Source organism: Eublepharis macularius, chromosome 14 (assembly GCF_028583425.1).
Source record: "Eublepharis macularius isolate TG4126 chromosome 14, MPM_Emac_v1.0, whole genome shotgun sequence".
Taxonomy (NCBI): Eukaryota; Metazoa; Chordata; class Lepidosauria; order Squamata; family Eublepharidae; genus Eublepharis; species Eublepharis macularius.
Genome location: NC_072803.1, coordinates 45,685,001 through 45,698,265, shown reverse-complemented (window position 1 = coordinate 45,698,265; position 13,265 = coordinate 45,685,001). Strand labels below are relative to the sequence as shown.

At 41.2% G+C, this 13,265-nt stretch overlaps 1 protein-coding gene across 3 annotated transcripts in view; it reads right to left on the bottom strand.

Annotated features, from left to right (window-relative positions):
• PBX3 (PBX homeobox 3) overlaps positions 1-13,265 on the bottom strand; it is a 238,658-nt gene that overhangs the window by 47,738 nt on the left and 177,655 nt on the right. For all 3 annotated transcript variants that reach the window (XM_054997532.1, XM_054997534.1, XM_054997533.1), the window contains exon 3: positions 4,472-4,713. In XM_054997532.1, the coding sequence (XP_054853507.1) occupies positions 4,472-4,713 (242 nt within the window). The remainder of the gene's footprint in view (positions 1-4,471; positions 4,714-13,265) is intronic.

Below are 13,265 nucleotides of genomic sequence, written 5' to 3'. Positions count from 1 at the left end.
GTTCTCAAGACAAACTAGTACGAGACAGTTTGCTGCAAGGCATGGGAAAAATTATCATATTTCTGTACAGGAGACACTGCTGGGTGTCAGGATCAACAGGGGAAAACTTCCATGTTTCACATCAGCTCTGTCTCTTGCTCTCCCAGCAGCGTTCTCTCCCCCCCACCCCCTCTAGTTTCCCGGGGTTTGGACGGATGGATCTGACATTTCGGTTGAAACCTTTGCAAATGGAGCTACGGGGCTTGAATGTTGGGCCCCTTCCAAATGCTTACATTTATTACAGTCAGAGGCTACAAGGCCAGAGAACGGCTGCCCACAACACTCAGGAATTTATTCCCGCTCCCGTTCTGTCTAGCGCAGTGTAGCAACAGCAGGTATTTGCACAATGCTTTTGCTTTAAAGCAGGGCTTTCCCCCCTTTTTGCATCTCCTGCCGTTAAAAGAAAAGGTTTAGAAAGCTGTGCTTAAACAGCTGATATTCTGAGCCCGAGAGAAATTAGATCAAACCTTTTGACAGCAATGTATTTGAGGGTTTTTGACTGAGTTCCTCAGATGGCTAAGCCAAAAAATATGCCCCCCCCCAAAAAACAAAGACAAGTCAGAAGTCAAAATTCCATGACTAGGAAACCCCCGTTTGCCCCAAACAGAACCATACAAATTGTAGAAATTACTGTAAAAGTGGAAAGATTTATACAGTCTGAATAGAAATCAGGAAAAAAAGGAGAAGAGAGAAAAGAACAAAAGAGAGAAGGGAAAAATAATAAAAAGGCATTTTTTTCAGACAGTTGGAAGCCTTTTTAAAACATTCTTGGAGGAAAAAAGAACTGTTTATAACATTTGATCCGTTTCAACTGTGCCTTATCTTTGTAACTAAGTGGAAAAATGGAATAGTATCCAAGTGTTAATGATGTCTTTCTGATATTGTAGTGACTGTTTCATTTTGATGTTTACTTGCTTATTTCTTTATAATAAATAAAGAGTTGGAAGATAAAAACAAACAAAACTCACAAACTGCAGAAGCAACCCCTTCATTATTTCACCCTAACAAGTCAACTATTCTCAACTGCTTCACCATAAATGCAAAGCCTGCTCAGCAGGAGCAGACGTGGTTTCAGTTCACACAACATGGTCTTGTTAAAAAGAAATGGAGGGGGGGGGTATGGTGGCAGGAAAGAGGTCACGTTGCCCAGGTGTGTGTATGCACATCCCGCTATTGCTTCCAAAGTTTTTAAGGGATTGTCTGCAAAACCAACAGCAAAACAAAGAATGCATAGATACACCAAAGGAAACAATGCCTCTGTCATCCTATGCTCCACTTCTTTTAAAAATGACCTCCCACTTTTCAGCAACAGTTGGTTATGCTGCCCCATCACAAGTGGTATGGAAGCAGACATACAAAAGAGAAGGAGGAATGGCACAACGCAGCAGCTCCTGCCTCTGCTTTGATGACTGAGCACTGGGCACCTCAACTAGAGACATGGGGACAGCATATACACAGCACAGAGATAATGTTCATCTTTAACAACCAGCTCTATGATTCATTAAGGGGGCTCCTAAAACCTAAAATAATCAGTTCCTGGACATGTAAGTTCCTAGTCCTCAGGATTATTTCAAGAAGCATGACATTATGGTTTTAATTAAGACACACACATGCGCGCGCGTGCCCCAAGAGAAAGTGTGCAGCAGTCCAAACTCTTCTGCTGAATTATAGCCAAAGCAACTGAACTTGTTCATTGCCATCATAAACAAACCAACATTTCTGATGTGTTAATTTTTCAAAACCCCAGCACTGCTTCTTCTCAAAGTGCCTAAAAAGATATTTCGTGTTGGCTGCCAGAAAACCAAAGTAGGAAAAGAAAAATATGACAATTTAAAACATCAAACACTTGGATTGCAATTGATTCCCCCCTCCCCCCTACAGAAATGTCACATGTAGGTTTGCGGGGAGGAGGAAAGAACTGTTCTTAACAATATAAAAGAACTTCAAAATGGCAACACAATGTTTTCTAAAATGCATTTTTTCCTCCCAAAGCCACATTCGTTTCACTGTGACATTTCCCCACTAGTCCTTGTAACCAACACACAGGAACAAGTAGGCGCCTCCAAAAGTGGCATTTTCTCCTCCTGGTGATTAATATGAAAGCACTTGACATTCCAGCCTGTTTTTATCTTACAGTCCTATAAGAATGCTATTGAGACAGCCCAAGCCTCCCTTGTCTGAATGCTCCTCCAACAACTGTAGCCCCTGATTAGCCCTCCTTTAGTAAATTGGATTTTGTGGTTTCTCTTCAATTTTGTTCCCATTGACACACTCATAGGAGAGAGTGCCAGAGTGGAGTCAAGAAAGCTGGGCCTTTTCTTTCAACTTCAGTTCAGAATACCAACCACAAGCTGCCCTGGTTCACTGATAATGTTCAAGCACTGGTAGCTTTATTAGGACACCTTAGGGAGACAAAGACGACACTGCTGGTGGTATGTCAACAAAACAGGTTCCCTGGTCTTGTCTCCTTGCAGCTGTGCAATGCTGGATGGCTCAAGAAATGTTGGGTTATTGGAAGAACAAGATTTGGGTCTGGTAGCACCTTAAGAGAAACACTAGATTTCCAGGGTATGAACTTTCAAGATTCAAAGCTCCTGTCATCAGATGCTAAGACCTGCAAGCAAAAGGCTCCTAAGTGGACACATGGAATGGAGGAATATATTTTATTTTGTTTAAAGCATGACAATATAGTTGGTGGTTTTGTGTAGTTAGGTCACAGGGAAGAGGGAGTCTGTCACTGGGATTAATAAAATTATACTATCTTTTTTTAAAAACAGCCAAGAGAAATTGTTGGGGGCTGGGGGGAGAATTGGCAGTGCTGCCTTCTAGGGGTCTTTAGCGGTTACCAATAACTTAGGAGCCGAATCCCATATCACAGGAAGCTATCAGCAGCTTCAAAAAAGGATTTTACAAAGCATGTCATATGAGCTGGGAGTTAAGTACCAAAAAGCATTTATGTAGCACTTCAGCGTGCTGAAAACACTTCACATACATTATCACCATAATCCTTCCAAACTCCCTATAAAGATATGGAGATACTACTCCTGATCTATGTTAGCTTGTGGGGAAGGCAGCAGAAGCTGAGTGAGGTTTGAGTAAGGCAAAACTAGAACTGGAGACTTGCAAGTTCACAACTCAGTCTTTTATACTACACTAGCTCTTTAATTACCGACGCTGATAATATGTGTAGCTTACTATTACCACACCAAAACTTGGTCAGACCTATTAGCAGCTGTTCTACAGAGATGGGAAAGCCGACCTCAGGCAGGTCTTGAAATAGAGTGATGGCTTTATTTGAACATAGTAGCTTGTTTCAGAAAACATGACCCCTCCCTGTTCCACTTCTCTTTCAGTTTCCTTAGCCTTCCTCTGATTTAGGTGTGTTGGTGGGGGGAAATATTCTACTGACACGTAGTTTGACTTTTCTGCCAACATTTGATTTTGGTTATAATTTGTACTACTGGTATTCTTTTGATTTTAAGTACCGGCTTTTTGGATGGTCCATTTTTTGGCTGCAATTTCAACTGTTTTATTGAAAACCTCTTAGGTGATTTTACCCAAAATGTGCTTATGCATTTTAAAACAAACTTGCTATCTTATGTCTGATCAGACAACCTCCGGTTAGAAGTAGATTTCTGACTATAGTTTGGATGGAAAGACCTAAATGCAGCTTCTTGGTTTGGATATCATGGTAAATTATGGTCAGCTAAAACAGAAATGGGAAATGCACATATGAGTGCACAGAACCATCACCTTGAAAGCTTACTGAGGTCGCAGCACAGCCTGCAACTCTCCTATCCCTCTCCAATTGCCAATCCTGTTTTCAGCTTACTCTTAAAACTTCACAGATTAAACAATGAGTAAGTTGGACACAAACTCCCTCAGAGGCCTTAGGCAAGCTATTGATCCTGCGGAGTTAGCCGTGTTAGTCTGTAGTTGCAAAATAGTAAAAAGTCCAGTAGTACCTTTAAAACTAAGGCATAAGCTTTCAAGAACCACAGCTCTCTTCATCAGATGCATCTGACAAAGAGAGCTGTGGTTCTTGAAAGCTTATGCCTTAGTTTTAAAGGTACTACTGGACTTTTGACTATTTAGGCAAGCTATTTACTCTCAGCCCCCCGACCTGTAATGTAATCAGCCTACTTTTCAGGTCTGTTCTGAAGATTTCTGCATTGATCCATATGAAGGTGAGAGTTCCCGAAAAGCACTCCATTAAAAAACCCTACAATATTATTTCTGCCTGTTGGCCCAAGATCCTGACAAAACCCTGCACTGCTACTCCTTCCTGGTTTTACATAAGAGCCAATCTAAGCATGACGGTAACCCACTTTAAGCACACAGCTTCTAAAGTACATAAATGAAGTGTTTCAAAGAAGCTTTGCAGATGATGATGAAGTTAAGCATATTCAAACAGAAGATGGCAACATCTAACCTGTTCATATTTCTCCAACTCCGTGTGATAGATCTGTCTGATCTGGGTGAGTTTGGCTCTGTAATCTGAGTGTTCGATAGAGTTATCTGAAGTCCCACCAGAAGCTGCCGCTGCTGCTGCTGCTGCTGCCGATCCTCCACCTTTCTCAGGACCTGAAACCCCTTCTGCCAGAAGCATATTGTCCAACCGCATTAGCTGGGGATCAGGAGGATCTTCCTCTTGAGCTCCTCGAATGCTGAGACCTTGGAGTGAAGGAAAGAGAGGAAAGGACAAAGACCTAAATTAATCCAACCTGCACCCCATATAACTACCCCACAGGCTCTGAGCCTCCGAAACTGCTACTCATCTCTGTGCGAAGCCATATCAACACATATTTGAGCAGGCTCACTATCACAGATGTTGTTATTCAAGGAGGAGAATATAATAAGTGTTGTGAAGACTTGTCATTAATAATGATGCTGCATTCATACAGCCAGAATGCCTGTATCAAGAGAAAGAAGAGTGTAGTCCCAAGGTATGGGTAGAGGCTACACAGAACAGCAGCTTTACTGAAGCTGTGCTGGTCCCTACATGGTAGCGGCAGAGAGTGCTGTCAAGTCCTAGCTGATTTATGGCAACCCCCAGTGGGGTTTTCAAGGCAAGAGACTAGCAGAGGTGGTTTGCCATTGCCTGCCTCTGCAACCCTGGTGTTTGTAGGAGGTCTCCCATCCAATTACTAACCAAGATCAACCCTGATTAGCGTCTAAGATCTGATGAGATCAGGCTTTAAAGTAATAATGGAATTACAAAGAAATTGGGGAGAAGTTATAACTAGGGTTAAAGGCTAGGTCTTTGTTGTGGTGATGGTCAAAATTTATTTATTTTATTCTATTTATACCCCGCCTTCCCCAGAAATGGGCTCAGATCAAGGCTGACAAGCAAGGCTACCCCTATATTTATTTACATATGACAATTTTGCAATAGCTTTAATAAAACTACAAGAAAATGAAAACGGTTAGGTTCTATTGTGGTAGTAATTAGAAAACACAGTAGTTAAAATACGAAATCCAGAATGCTGAAAAATTCGTCTGGCTCCTAAATATTTTGGGCCGGCTCCTAGAGCCAAAGAAAATTTATCAAGGCCTGCCCAAGGCTGTGGGGTCAAGGAAGATGCCCAACAGTACCTATCCCTGACACTGATCCAGAGGCCTGAAAGGAGGCTGAAGGAGGCCCCAAGTCATGCAAGGTCAGCACTCAATCCACCCCATCTAAACAGCCTTAACAGCAGCCAGCACATCCAAGACTCGAGGCAGCTGGTAGGTCCCGGATCTGCATTTGACCCAACCCCCAGGAATGCTCTGTGGTGTCTGGCTCTGCGGTGCAGAAAAGCTGCACACTCCTCCCAGAATCACTTGTTTAAACCACCCAGCAAGCCTAATTGTCATTTCAGCGCTAAGTACACGTTCAAAACTGCCAGCATTGTTACCAGCAGCTGGCAGGGAAACATCAGCATTTATATATATTTTTTTTTAAAAATCTGCCTCTGAACAGAGGATTCCAAAATGCTGCCTAGTCACCAGTCTCCACTGACTAGTATAGATCAAGGCTGACAATTTGTAGGTTTAATCAGGTCAGGTGGGCTCACTGCCAAGACACACTCAACACTGCCGAAAAACAAAGTTGAGAAATAATTACGGTTGTTAGGGGGGGGGGAATCACCAGAGCCGTGGCTCCTTGGATCAGCATTTCCATTAAAGATGTACCGTGACCCCCCAAACTATCCCAGTCCAATTAACCTCTTCAAATCGGTTTTAAAAACAGGTATCCCTGACAGATTCTCTTAGGGGGAGAAGCTGGCACCTACTGTATTTGCATCCAGACTCTACCTTCTGTGGTACTCATGTTTTTGTTTATACACACCAGCACCAGCTCTGCGTCAAGTGCAGCTGACATGACAGCAACATCCATAAACTGCCAGGTATTCAGCTCAGAAGCAGCAATGCCATTTGCCTCACTCGCCTGAATCTAGCCCAAATTCCTCAGGGAAAAGGGGGAGGAGAATGATTTCCAGCTTTTTCACCCTGCACATCTGCATAAACATCAGTTAGTCCCTTGTCATATAAAAAGCTCTAGAAACACACACACAAGCACACAATGAAGTCTACCACCGTCGTGACAAGCAATAATTTCATGCAATATGGTTACTTCTGCTGAAACGTTTCATTGCCACTTACAAGCACTTAACTCCAATACATGTTCAAAGTTTGAAGGTAAAGGCTACAACTGTGTTTAACCCCTATGGAAATCAATGGGGCACATGCCAAGTGCAACTATGTACAGGAGTGTAGCCATAACCTCTTGCTGCCAAGTGAGCATCAAGAGAAGGCAACAAAGTAAACCTGAACTGGGATGCCAAAAAAGAGTATTAAGGGAGGGGCCATAGCAGAGCATATGACTTGCAGGTAGAAGGTCCCTAGTTCAATTCCCAACCTCTCTTGGAAACATGGAGGTGTTTTGTTGAAATAGTGGAATTAAGGACAAAGTTCTTTAAAGGGGACCCATCCAAGACATCCCCCCAAGATGAGCAGTCTGATCTCTACATGCAAGTTCATCACTTGATTATGCATCCCTGATCATTCATCCATTTGGCTGACAGTCTACAGTGAAACGCTTCACACTGTAGTAGCTATAAAAGGCTTATCTGCAGTAGGCCTCTGATGGCTCCTTCACACATGTAAGCTATCACCAAGTAATGAAGAAGCATGTAAAAATAGTTCTATTCACTCACTACAGGTGGTAAACACAGAAACCAGGCCTCAGAGTTAGAAAAGGGGAGCCTGATGTGCATTAAAGTTATCACTTCTCCTGCCCCCCACATGCAACCTTAGATCTGAATATGGCCAAATGACTCAACAGCAGTCCAGACCATAATCTTCCCCAATTCAGCTGCTGATGCACAAGTTAATAAAATCATCAACCACCCTGAATGTTTATATAGCACTTTTGGAATTTAAAGCACTTCCCAAACATCAACTTTCGCAGTGTTTGTTGCAACTTGCAACCACTAAAACAACCCAGTAAGGTATGTCAGCACTATCCCCATAATGCAGTTGGAAAGGCTGAGGTGAGTGTGGTTTCCCAAAGTATGTGCCAGAGGCAAGATTCAAACCAGAGATGCCCTGACTCAAACCTGTCATCATAGCCACTACACTATATAAAACTTCTTTTCAGGTACCTTTAGTATTAAATGGTTGATTGCAGGGGGTGGTTGATTCTTGGTATCAAGTTTTAAGTGATTCCCCTCAATTTCATGTACCCCCCCCCTTTCAAGTCAGTTGTATCTACATGGTTTGCAATTTTCCCCTTGCTGTATCAGATCTCCTGTTAATAATTTCCTCAACTGTATCTCAACATCCCATAACTCAAAACCACATCAAAATAGCTTCGCCTTTGTAGCTTTCCTCTTCTGAGCCTGGCTTCCGCCTTCACCTCACCCAGATCTGAAAACATGTTAACACCTGCTTGCAATGTTCTGCCTGCAGGGCAATGACTTCAGCTGCTCTGGATATTTTCTCACAAAACATATCTTGTGAAGTTATAAGCATCTCGCCTTTCCATTTTTGGCCCTCAGAACTGCAGGGGACAAAATTCCTTAAGACATGGAAAACCAGCAATTCAGAACTGTTTGGGGAATGATCAAAAAGTTGTCAGTGCAAAGTGGACTCCTCCTCATCTCTGCTTTCATGTTTTTACTCTAATATATTAAGGAATCTTTAAAAAGCTAAGATACTAAATTCCTACCAGATTATGTCTAATTTTTATGTGTAACTTTATGACAATTTGGAAATGACTGCTAGTGAAGCCAGTGAGTAGTCTGCATGCTTTGCAGATTCCCCCCACCCCAGTCTCTCAAGATCCTAGATGAAGATCTCATGTAAAAGGAAAACCTCTGTCCAGAGTCCTGGGCAATCAGGGACAGGATTCTAACTAAGTACTTAAATAAGAGGACACAGAGCTCACTGAGAGAGAACATTCTTTGCGTTCAGAAGACCCCAGGTTCAACCCTTGCCAACACCACAGAAGTGATTTCAGGGAGTGGGACTTGGAAAAGACCTTTTTCTCTCCTAAAACCCGGGGAAGTGCTGCCAGTCAGAAGAAATTATACTGAGCCAAATGAAACAAAAGTCCGATTCAGAAAGGCAACTGTCTATGTTCACATATGTCTGGACTACATGGACCACTGGAGACTCCATGTAAGGACAACTCCGACTGCAATCCCAATTTTAGCAAAGCCCTCTTCAATTTCTGGTCCACAACAAGGGTTATACAATCCACAGAGTGAGTCAATATACTAATGTAAGCAAGACAGACCAGGATGTTAACATTCATTTGAGAGCTAAGCATACGGAAATTGACTGCCATTAGAATGGGAGAGACGTGCCGCTAATTAAGCAAATCCTACAAGGCTGTGTGTGGGAAGAGGGTGAACATTCATGCACATACTTAGTTTTTGAATTATCGGCATAGCACCTAGAACATCAAAAGACATGCAGGCTGTTTTTCCACAGAGGGCCAAGCTAGGAGGACTTTCCTGTTCTATAAAGTCACAAAAATACTATATGGCTGGGAGTGTTCCTGGATCCAGGATCCGCCACGTAAGACGATCTCATGAATCTGCCTTACGTGGCAAAATCTGTCTTTCCTTTATCCAGCAGCTGCACACAGTGGATGCTACCTAGCATCTGCCTTTATAAATTATGCACTGATAATATATGTATTTTTGACATATAAGCTCACACCAAAGCTATTGTTTCTCTATTTTTATTCCTCAGTATATCAACCTATGAGTTTATTACTACTTAGCTCACTGACCTTTCAATGCATCGTGGTATTAAGGCACCGAGTGGGCTTGAAAGAACACAATAATACATCACTCCTGGCACAACTGGAGAGGTACTAATGGCATCAGAAGTACAAGGACCCCAGCTAGAGAGCCATGCAACATTCCAGAGCCAAATATTTTCAAATTAAATCTGGCAGCCCGGACCAGGATATGTCTGATCAATCTTTCAGTGACCGTTTTTAAGCCTGAGGATTTCTCTCCCTGTAGGAGAAGTTTCAAGAGCTTCATGGGTGAGCCGCGGAAGGTTAACCACAAACCTGTTTGCTCCCGATTTCCATCTACTTACAGCCACACCATTCATTTTGGTATCTGCAGGATCCAGACAAATCACATAAACAGACGCTAAAAACATTGTTTAACAATGAACTTGGCTTTGTTATAAAACCACAGTTTTAGCATATCTTCCAGCAGATCCTAATTAGCTGTCTTTCAACGCGCCGTGCACCTGCCCCCACAGATAACAGACGAGCGCGCCTGCACAGGCGACGGCATTCAGAGGCCAATAAATAAATTGCAGGTCAAAATTATTACAAAGCTTTTCCTCCGAATAAACCCATCTCCTTCACAATACAAAGCCGCCAATATGAAAAGCACCTAAAAACCCACTCAAATGGTATGATTACAGGGGCCGTTTGAGTTTAATAATCTGACTGTAATTCAGGCATTTTCAACAGCTCATTAAGGGTTCATTAATATATGGGCAAGCTTTTGAATTATAAATAAGCAGATTAGAAGCCTGCAGTGTCTGAATTGTACAGTAGGTATCCTGGCTAACAGAATAATGTTGCATGCACAATGAAAGGTTGGCCCAAGAGACTTCTGGTGGAGATGCAGGACACTGCTTTCTCAATCTTATTTATTAATCTGCTTGCTTGTTCACCTTGTGAAGAGTACGTAGGAGGGCTGGCTTTCCTGAAGCTTTAAAGGCAAATATTTTAAATCATATCCATCATCAGAGGTCCACCAGAGGTCCACCAGATGAACCCATTTGTTATACAAATGCACTAAATGTTAAACAGATCAAAACCCCAAACACCACCAATTGTTCATCCAGTTTTAGGGGGGAAATGGTCTACAAAAAGAACTTCCATTTGTGTCACAAGGTTATTTATGCACAGATTTTTTTTTTAAGTCACAGGCCTTGCATTTCCCCAAGTGTTCAGAGAGAGAAAGAAGCATAATTAAGATCTTTCCAACATGGTTGGTATGAGATGACTGGATAACTGATCTTTGGTTCTGTGACCTTGAGGAAGCTTCCTGTCTTAAGTTCTATCATGTACTCCTGGCAAGGCAGAGCAAGCATCACTGAAGAACACCTTTGGGGTTGGCTTCCATTTTATGAGCAAACTCATCTCTCCTGCCTTATCTCATAGGCATGTCAAAGCCTGTTTGTCTCCATGGACCCCCCACCCAATCCCATCAGCCACTTACACCAGTATGTATAGTTTAGTCCAATCTGAAACTATTTTTTTCCAAACATTTACTATCTCTCACAATCCAAATATGCCCAAGCATACAGCGTAGTGTTAAGTAGTTGGGTTGTGGTGTAGTATTTTGCTGGTTCAAAATTCACTATTGCCATGAACTCAGCAGGTATCTTTGAATAACCCACTTCTCTCAGCCCTGGCTCCTCAGCTGCATTGGGAAGGTAATAACACTGACTTTGTTCACCACTCTGAGCGGGCACGAATCTGTCCAAACCAGTGGTATACAAATGAACGGTTATTTAGTATTATTGTCAAACCACAGACCTTTGGTTACTAGCAGTTGCAGCCAATCCGGTCATTGATTTCACAACTCACAGCTGAATTCTGAAGAGGACTTGACTAAAATGGACTCCATCCAGCTTTCAGTAATTTTTTTTAATGATATTGTACATGCACTGCATTTTTATTCATTGACGTTCTATTTAAATTGTGAGTGCTGTTCATTCCACATTTTGGCCTTGAGAAGACAATTTTATCTTTTCAATATATTTTACGTATAGGCTTTCTAGCTTACTTTCATTTTGAGCTCCAAAGTAGCTTGCCTCCTTTGTTTTCTAGCAACTATGCCATTTAGCTTCCCTGCTGTGGGCATTGATCTCTCCTGAGTTGGAACTGAAGATACAAAGACTTTGCAAAGGCCCTTTGTCTTTTCTGCATGCCATTTGCCAAGCACAGGGATAACAATAGTGGAAACTATTATTTCATGCTGTCATGTCACACTATGCAACATTGTGCTGCTTCAGCTGATTGTATGGCCAGTCCTAATGCAAACCCTGCAAGTACTCTAGATGGTATGAGCATTTTCACCAGACTGCAAACATGAAGGATCCTCTTCAGCAGCCAACACCAGGCTGAAAGCACAGAACTGGCCAGATAATTTGTTTGTATGCTCAACAAATCATGCACAGTTTACACAGATTGTGTAAATGCAGCGGCCATGTTTCTTCTCTTTAGATTTTCTAGCCAAATGGGCTGACCCCTAAATTTGCTGGCTCTAAATATTCAAAAGGTCAAAAATTAGCTCTCTAAGGTCCCAATAAACAAGAAAATTACATTAAACAACACACACACATCAATGTGCTTGCACTCATCTTTCACAATACAGAGACATGCATGGAAAGGTGTGTTTATATAAAGGACTTTCTTGTAGACTTTTCTGAGCTACAGATCCAGTTCCCCATGATGTGTTTAAAAAGGACTGATCAGATCTTTCAAGTTTTTTTTTAAAAAAATTATTAAAAGTTTATAAATATCAACATACATTAAACAATAAACATAATAATAGTTAAACAATTAAGTATCAGTTTTGTTCACATTTTTCTATACAAATAAACACAAGTATAGTTACAATAAATTTTAGATCCACTTCTTACAAATCTTATATCTCAAGAATGTTTTGATATATATGATTTGGCGCAGGTAATTTTGTCCTATCCATATAATCCAAAAAAGGCCACAATTTTTCATAAAAGTGCGTTGAAGGTGTAGAAATAGAGTGTTGGTATAAAGTTTCTGTTACTTTCTACAATGAATTGATCCCACAACTTAGAGAGTCAGTACTGCATTGAAGGGATTGTTTGTTTGTTCCAGAAGGAGGAGATTAAAGATTTTGCTACTGCTAATAAACTATTGATTAAGTCTCGTCTTAAGGATGGAATGGAACTATCTTGCCATAAATTTAAGAATATTATAAGAGGATCTAATGGTACCTCATAGTTTATTTGCTTTATTTTTTCCAAAATCTTTTCCCAAAATGCTTTGAGCTTGGGACATTGCCACCATATGTGGGCAAATGTTCCTATAAGGCCACATTTTTTCCAGCACATAGGTGAGTTTTGTGATGTAAGGATAGAAAGCTTCTTTGGTGTTAAATACCAGCGTGTTAAGATCTTAAATGACTGGATTTTTATGTTTATTGCTTGTGGATTAAGTGTAGTTGATGACCAAATTTCTTTCCACTGGTCTTGTGAGATCATTATGTTGCAATCTTGTTGCCAACTTTTTTGATACCTGTAATATTTTGGTTTATTGAGGTGTATGATAATTTTATAAATTCTTGAGATTGTTCCTTTTCTGTACTGGGCATTAGTTTCTAAGAGTTCTTCAAAATGTGATTTGGGTTTTGAGATCAGATCTTTTAATTGTATTTTATTTGCCATGTGTACTAACTGTACAGATCTTTCTAGTTTCAAAACAACATCAACAGTTCATTTCTATACCACTCTTTTTGACAGATCAGTACCCACTCAGAGTACTGAACAAAACCAGTGTTGTTATTATCCCTACAATACTGCTGGAGAACTGAGCTGAGAGGAGTGGCTTACCCAAGGCCATCTGCTAAGCTCATGGGAATAATGGGATTCAAACCAGCAGAATGCTGAGCTGCAACCCAATTGCTTAATATCTGGTATATTAATAATGCACA